At 35.6% G+C, this 8,627-nt stretch overlaps 1 protein-coding gene across 1 annotated transcript in view; it reads left to right on the plus strand.

Annotated features, from left to right (window-relative positions):
• The window catches only part of atad2b (ATPase family AAA domain containing 2B), a 91,653-nt gene extending 84,228 nt beyond the window's left edge, over positions 1–7,425 (plus strand). The window contains exons 27-28 of the mRNA XM_048597120.1: positions 3,323–3,451; positions 5,461–7,425. Of these exons, the coding sequence (XP_048453077.1) occupies positions 3,323–3,451; positions 5,461–5,502 (171 nt within the window). The 3' untranslated portion in view covers positions 5,503–7,425. The remainder of the gene's footprint in view (positions 1–3,322; positions 3,452–5,460) is intronic.
• Positions 7,426–8,627: the final 1,202 nt, after the last annotated feature.

The raw sequence follows: 8,627 nt of genomic DNA on the forward strand, positions 1-8,627 counted from the left end.
CTCAAGTTTCCTTGCTCTATCTTACGGACAAGCATGTCCTTCTCTGAAGAAGGAGGGCAAAACTGTTCACAGTACTGCAGGTGTGGCTTTACCAATGTCCTGTATAATTGTAGCAAGACTTCTCTATTCTTGTACTTCAAATATTGTGGCAAAATATAACAAACATTTGCCTCTTAATTGCTGTTTTCGTGGAACTTTCTGGTTAATGTGCAAGTCCATCCAGGTCATTCTGAAAGCAAACATTTTCCCCATCTTTCACAATCTGTTCTACCAAAATGAATCTGAAGTGCAACTTTTTAACACAGGTGGTGGTTCGAATGTGAATGAACTGCCAGAGGAAGTGGCAGGTGCAAGTACAGTTAGGACATTTAAAAGACATTTCGACAGGTACATGAATAGGAAAGATTTAGAGATATGTGGGCCAAACACAGACGAGTAAGACTAGTTTAGTTTTGAAAACTTGGTTGACATGGACGACTTGGACCGAAGGGTCTGTTTCCGTGCTCTACGACTCTGACTCTATTATTCAAATAACTTCATACTTTGTGGCATTGTGTTCCAGCTGTCAGTATTCTTGCTTGCTTACCTGAATGTTTATATTCCTCTGTAGCTTCTTTGTATCCTCCTCGACATTAACTTTCTCACCAAGTATTGTATCCTCCACTAACTTGCATATTTTGCACTTGGTCCCTACATCTAATTCACTAGCATAGGTTGTGAATACCTGAGCCCTAAGTAGTGATTCTTGCTGTTACAGCCTTCCATTCTGAAAATATACCATTTATTCTGAACTTCTGTTTCCTATATTTACCAATTCTTGGTCCATGCTAATATTTTCTGCATTTTCAAGAATCTTATTTTATATAATGACCTCTTGTGTGGCACCTTATCGAATATGGTTGGAAAGTCCAAGTGCATTAATTACATCCACTGGTTCTTGATTTTTGAAGTACCCTGTTGCTTTGTCTGAGAGGCATGGATATAGAGTGGGCATGGAGATGATGTTTCCCCGAGTAGGAGAGACTAGGACCTTAGGTCACGTCCACAGAGAGAAGGGACAACCCTTTAGAACTGAGAGGAGGAGGAATTTCACCAGTCAGAGAGAGGAGAATCTGTGGAATTCATTGCTGCTGAAAGTTGTGGAAGCCAAGTCATTGAGTGTTTTTAAGGCAGACATAGATGATAGATTCTTGATTAGTAAGGGGATCAAGGGTTATGGGGAGAAGGCAGGAAATGGGGTTGAGAAACATATTAGCCATGATTGAATGATGGAACAGACTTGATGGAACAGACTTGATGGACCAAGTGGCTTAATTCTGCTCTTATCTTGTAGTCTTATGTCCTTAAATAGATTCTAGTATTTTACCAATTACTGATATTAGGCTAACTAGTCTGTAGTTCCTGTTCTCTCTTCCTCCTTTGGTAAATGAAAGGATTGTGTTTACCACCTTCTAATCCTTGGGAACTGTTAAAGAACCTTAAGCATTCTGAAAAATTGAAAATACTATATTTGCCATTTTTGAAGCTACCTTGCGCAAAACTCTAAGATGTAGGCCATTTGATCCAGGGGAATTTGTTGCCATTATTTCATCCCATTAATTTATCCAATGCCATTTATTTACTTACAAGAATTCAAGAAGCAGGAATAGATCATGTAGCCTGTTGAGCCTATACCTCCGTTTCATGCGATCATGGCCAGTGGAGGGCTTAAACTCTACTTTCCTACCCGCTTCTCATATCCTAGTTTCCTGAGAGACCAAAAATCTGTCTATCCTACCCTTTACTGTATGCAACAATGGAACAGCCATAACCCTAAGGTAGAGAATTCCACATATTCATAACCCTTTGAAATAATTTCTCCAGATCTCAGTTCTAAATGATCAGTCCCTTATCCTTAGACTGTACCCTTGTTTTTAGATTCTGTTCTCTGCAGAAAATATCTCTCAGCGTCTACTCTGTGAGCCCTTCACCTGGTGAAGGGACTATGTTCCAAAAGCTTGTGATTTAAAATGAACCAGTTGGACTGTAACCTGGTGTGGTGTGACTTTTTTGACTTTGTCCACCCCAGTCAAACACTGGCACCTCCACATCAAGTCCTCAATCAGCTAGAGAAGAGGAAAGAAAAACTTGCTGAGTTTTTCCAGAGATTTCTGTTTTCGTTTCTGATTTGCAGCATCCACAGTTCATTAGTTTTTTTTCTCTGTTTAAAGATGATTTGTAATTCAGTGAATGTGTTTGAAAGTTTTACTATTCAGCTGCTTCAGGAGTTGACTGAGTAAAGTCATTCTCCAAGGAGAAGCCCAGGTTTTTGTTCACACTAAGGCCAGGTTAATAGGTTTTCCAGGCTAATTTTGTCTCTGGGCAAATGCAAAAAATGGAATTTAAACCATCTTCAAACTTGATTGAGTGCGAATGCTGCAACACACTTGTTATGATCTTAATAGCCTCAGTAGTGGAATTGTGTTCTCCAAAGTACGGCATTGTTCTTTTTACATTTGAGCAGCCCAGAATTGAGTACGTTTTAATCCAAGTGTAAATGGATCGTTGGACACGAAAGAACTCTCACTCATTTTATGCTGCATTACATTTGTCAGAAATATACTGAATGCAAGAATTGTACTTTACTGTAGGTGAAGTAATGGGAAAGCACCAGTCATTTTTGCATAAAGCAAGCATTTTCAATCAGATGAATGGTCAGTTAGTCTCTTGGGCACAGAAGGAAGGTTGGCTAAGATATTTTCGCTTTTTGGAATATTCTCATGTCGGGGCCATTTGATCATGCCTACCTTCATCTCCAACGTTTAAGGGACCATATGTTTTTGAAGTGTACCTTTCTTCAGATTTTTTCTGAGTATTAGCAGCATTTTTTTAAATCCTTTCATGGGATGTGAGTATCATGAGCAAGGTCAGCATTTGTACCCACTTGAACTGAATGGCTTGCTAAGTTGAGCAGAAGGCATTTTTTGGACCTTAGCTGTATTCAGATTATTTAACTTCTTGTTTCAAAAACCAAATGTTACTATTTAAGTCCTTTCTGGTTGCTGATATCCTTGGGAATTGTTTATCTTTTCATCATGTGAGAGTACCAGGTTGTATGATTTATTTCAGGCTAAACATCAGATTTCCAATACTTCATGAAATTCAAATTCTGTTGGGAGTGTGAAATATTCTTTTTAAAATGGATATGATGAGTTCGTATCGGAAAGGTTTTGAAGTCAAAGATGGTGATCTAATAGCCTAGATGATCATGTCTCCTGTGCTGAAGTTATTTTGTTTGCAGAAGTCAAGGTAACCTAATGAGAACTTCCATATTGTTTTGTAGCATATCCTCCAGCTGGCCACTAAGACGAGCAATAATTTTACAGTTGATCAACTCGAAAAGCTTTATTCTTTGCTTAGTCAATGCATCTATCGTCATCGCAAGGAATATGACAAAACCCATTTACTTGAGGTAAGCAGTAATTTAAATTCATCCTGATGGTGACCCTATAGGATGTGTTTACAGTTGGATTAACAGAAAAATTAATATCTTGAAAGTTAGGAGTTCTTTGCATTTTGTATGTTTACTTCAGCCATCTTGTGGGATATTGCAACTAATTTGGCCATTCAACTGTGTGAATGATGCAGCATTTCTTTAACATTTCTTTAATTCCTTTATAAAGCATCTTGTTTTTCTAGTTCTTTTAAAACTCACGTTTGAATTTATTTCTTGTATTAAAAAATCTGGTTACAAATAGTGCTGCTTTTATTTAGTAGGCAACGACCTGTGTAACCATCAGAGGCTTTATTTAATTCTGGGCTGTGTTCAGCATAGGATGATGGAAAATCCTGATGTGATTTTTGTTCTGATTAGAATGTTAACTGTCATTTTAGTGACTGATAGTGAAGGTAATATTCCTCAATGTTATAATGCAGTGATCCCATCTCATGCTTAGTCTGAATCAAACTTAACTTTGTTCTAACAAAATAAATTGCCTAAGCTTCACTTGAAAATTATGAATATTAACTATTATTTTCCACAAATTGTTATTTTTATTATATGTATAACAAAAAAGACTGTGCTTTTCACAATTGTTATCAGGAATTGTCCCATGTTGTGTTTTTTTTTTGAGAAACTAAATTAAATGTGATGATCACCTTTGTGTCTGGCAATTGTTCAAGTGTATTTTGGTACTAGCACTCAATTTCTGGTAATAGTCATTTACTTTGAGTAGAATGAATAACACATGATAGTTACAGTTCAGGCAAAGACAGCACTTCAATGGTTAAGGGATCGATGAGAATAATGTATTTATTTAATTAAATATGTAGAAAACCCTTAAGAAGGTTCCAATACATGGATTTAAATTGATTAAATGTGTGCTGGAGAATAGTGGCTCAAGCATGACTCAAGACATTTTAATTTGAAAACTAGAAACCATATAGCTGTGAATGGGAAGATTTCAAGTGGAATCACTTGCTCCTTGGTTTCAAAAACAAAATCTCACATTTGTAGATGATAAAATTGAGTAAGCTAATGGTCTTCGTAAGGTCCTGAGATTGAATTCAGACTTCTTTGCGTTGTCAGTGCAAAACACCAGTCACTTTGCATTAATTTCAACAGATATGGTGAAAATTATATGAATCAACATCCAAACCATCCCATCCTATAGAATACATTTCTTTTAAGTCCGTATAAAGTTGCAATTGTAACAGAAAGTCTAGTCAGTGTTCTACTCATTCAGTATGGAAGTGTACTATCGTAAGAATATGAACAGAATAGATTATCTTCTAAAAGTGACTTGCCTGAACAGCTTAATCAGTCAAGTGGTTAATAACATGAGCTTCATTACTTGGCATGCAGATAATTATTTGTGTAAAGACATCTGAACACTAATTATTGATGTTGAGAGAATAGTTATTGAAAAATAAGTAAGTAGATTGATTACATTCTGGTCATGAATTTATGTAATTATTAATAATAGTGTACAGTAATAAAAGTTTTCTTTTAATAAACAAAGCTCTAAAAACGAGCATTTAACTTTGGTGCCAGCTGTAGCCAGACATCACTTTGAGTCTGCTAATCCATGACTTTTACCATGTCTAAAGCCTAGACCATTTGTGAACCTCAAAATATCTTTGACAACATTAAACCGCTTTATAATGTGCAAGGCTACAGGTTGTATTGAAACAAAGCATTCATCAAATTTACTATTTCATGAACTGGCTGCATAAATATTTCTTTTTAAGCTGAGTTAATTCTATTTTTGAATCTGTTTTTATAGCTAGAATCATTGTGCAACGCATAAAAATTACTATTTTATTTTAAAGGTTACACACTGGAAATGGTTTTCATTGAAAAGGATGCTCATATCCTTTATCACTTCACTACAAATCTCTTTGCTGCCAGATTAAGTAGTATTCTAGCAAAGCTATTAAGTTTGCAAGCTGCTTATTGACACCATTGTGATTTTGATGTAGGAAATGGAAAATCTATTAAAGACCTTTCATACATTCCTGTGAACCTTTGAAGAGGAACAGGTTCATCACATAAACTGCTTGCAGGGAAGCAGCCTTCTGAGCCATTCAGCAACATTCAGAGCCTTGGTCTTAATCTCTCTCTTTGTGAATTGGTGCTATTGTCTCAGGTGCCTGGAACAGACCAGCCTACAGAACCAAACTGGACATGATTGAGATTACACACTCAAAACCACTTGCCATCACTGTTGCACAGTCTGGTGCTATGATATAAAAAAGGTGGTTCTCATTGGTTATTCTCCCCAACACAAACTTGCCATCATTGAATGCAATGGAGCAGAACTTCATAATTTAAGAAACTGGATAGAGTGATTCAGCCTATTTTATTAATTTTTGACGACATTTAGCTTAAGATTCGCTTTTATATTGATGGATTTTGGAGTTTTGAATGTTCATTTTGTAGTGAATTAAACCCTGTTGATGCTTGCGTCATGATAAATAGCTGGAGTAACTGGATGCAATTTTGGAGTAATTTTAAAGCCACTGACCGCTGTTATAGTGTAGGCTTTATTTCTGAACTGAAGCCGGCATTTTAATTTTTTGTTAAGCACAGAATGTGAGAATTAATACAATTGCAGGTCCAGTGTTACAAAACCCACTATCCAAATATCCACTACAGCCTCTTCAAACTGTAAGGTGCATTACAACAAAATATGCAAAACATATTCACTTATGAAAGAACAGTGATCTTGGACTACTGCAGCTATATGTTGAGCTACCTCAGCTTTTTCGGTCCCACAGTTTACCAGTTACCATCAGTGTTTACTGAATACTGTAAGTAGTGTGTGCATACTACAGTTTACTTTCTAAAGCTAAGGTACTTGATTATAAAACATTTTTGCAATTCCTCATACAACTTGCAAAGTTTTGGCTTCAAGAAACTGCAGTAATCCAAAGTGCTCTTCAGAATTCCCAACTGAACTTTGAACTCCCAACTTGAATAAATTTCAGTAAATGACTGCTTGGGAACTATCTATTTAAAATATTGAGAAAAAAAGTTTATAAAAATTTAATAAGACTAATAGGAACTCACACAAATTTCATTGACCTATGTTTTCACAGTGATGTTTTCCTTACCTATTTATTGAAAAAGTATAACTGCAAGAGGGTATTTTACAATCTAAACTACACTAAACTAACAGCATTTTGTATGGAGCAAATTTGGGAAATTGTTATTACAAACTGTACATTTGTTGAAAAACATAGCTGAATTTTGTAGCATGTTTCTGATTAAAAAGGGTTAAATAGGTCTCAGGAACTGCTGCATCCTTACTGTTTTTGAAATGATTTGTTTGTTCTCTATTCCATTTGCAATTTAACGTCCTGTGCCAGTAGCAGCATTGGTAGCATCAAACAAAACCTACAATGATTTTATGTGTGTTGTACCAAATTTAATAATCTTTTAAATTTCCTCCCTTATCTGATTTCCCCCCCTTTTGTCAGCACATTATCTAGATTCCTTTCAACAGCAGCTGTATTTTGTCTTTCACATTTGGTTTATGTCATATGTTTCATAATTCCACCTCCACTGAAAATGGGAATGCCAGGTCATGAAGATGAACATGGGATTCATCATAAATAAGCTTGAATTCCTTTGAAAAGCAGCATTGGCTGTTGTATTTGTACATTTATTTTCCTAGTCATTGGTGTCTTGTTTTGGTTTCTATAAAGGTGTGTCTATTTTTGTTTGAATGCTTAGCTTTGCAACATTAACTATGCTATATATTGAATTCTATAGTTACTGAGCATTGTATTAAAATGACTTTCCATTTTTTGAATTTCGCATTAGTGTGAGATAATAAGTTATTTAAATGTTTTGTTTTTAAACTTTGGAATTTGGAATACTTTTACTGTAATTTGTAAGCCAACTGCTGTGAAATACTTGAATAAAGGTGAGAAGCAAGAACATTGTTGTGGTTATATTTGAATCAATCAACGTAGGAAAGCATTGCAATCTAAAGATGTGGTTTAAAGGCTAGTTACACCCATGATTGCTAGATTTAACGTACTGCCGTGAGTTTAGTGGCAATTAATGTGAAAATACAGAAACGTCATAGAAGTCATGAAATTTGAATGTAAGGCCTGATTCTAGTGAATCTAGTGTTGGAGCTGCACAAATCAACTGGAAATTGAGGCACTTCATAAGACATGGGGGTTTGTTTCCTTGCTGCATGTTGGTCATTGATTCAGCCTTTATGACAGCATGCTTTAATGTGTATATGGGGATGTGTTTCCTTGTTGAATTTCATAACTTCTAAATTGTTACGAAAGCTGTTTTCTCCTTACACAATTTGTGCAGATTTATTGCTGAAATGTTTTATTTGGACTTTATCTGAAGAATAATGTGTTCGCAAATTTCAATGATAACGTTCAGTAATATAGCAAAAATTAAGTGCTTCAGTTCAGCCTTAAAATTTCTGGCTACCAACCTTAATTAAAGTATACGTGGTCAATTAGAGAACACCTTTCAAGACTTTAACTAAACATGATTATGAAATTTGTCTAAAATTTAACTGCTATCTATTTTAAGGAGGTACCTATTGTTTTTGTGGCAAAAATGGCCAACACATCAAAGTAGCTGCCTTACATTGATTTCCAGTCAACCACTTCACCCAGAAATAGCCGGAGGTAGCTTGAAGGCTATCACTGATGTTTTGCGTAGTTAAGGGGGTTATAAAAACAATGAAGTAATTTAGTTTTGTTACTTTGACTGAACTGTTGTGATACTGCAAATAACAATAACATTCTGATGATTAGTAATTTTGTCATAAATTGGAGATTCTTTTTGCTAGCAATGCCTGTACACTTCAAAGGAATTAAAAGTTCCTCAGTACTTTTGGAAACACCATATTTCTCTCAATGTGAGACTGAAGTCATGGACCTGGATATTTGCCATGACAGACTGTCTCTGTGTTTGGTGAAAATGGCAGATATGGCTGAGAAACGGAAATCTGGAACAAAAAGATTCAGGGTAATAGAGGACAGGAAAAAATTGTGGCTGTAAGATCTGCTCCTTTTTTTTTGAGGTATCTTCAGTGTTGGAGATGATTTCCTGTGATTCTAGGAGCAGTAATTACTGTTTTATAAGCCGTTCCATGGTTTTGGAACTT

The sequence above is a fragment of the Rhincodon typus genome, chromosome 5, assembly GCF_021869965.1.
Source record: "Rhincodon typus isolate 14 chromosome 5, sRhiTyp1.1, whole genome shotgun sequence".
In the NCBI taxonomy this organism is placed as follows: Eukaryota; Metazoa; Chordata; class Chondrichthyes; order Orectolobiformes; family Rhincodontidae; genus Rhincodon; species Rhincodon typus.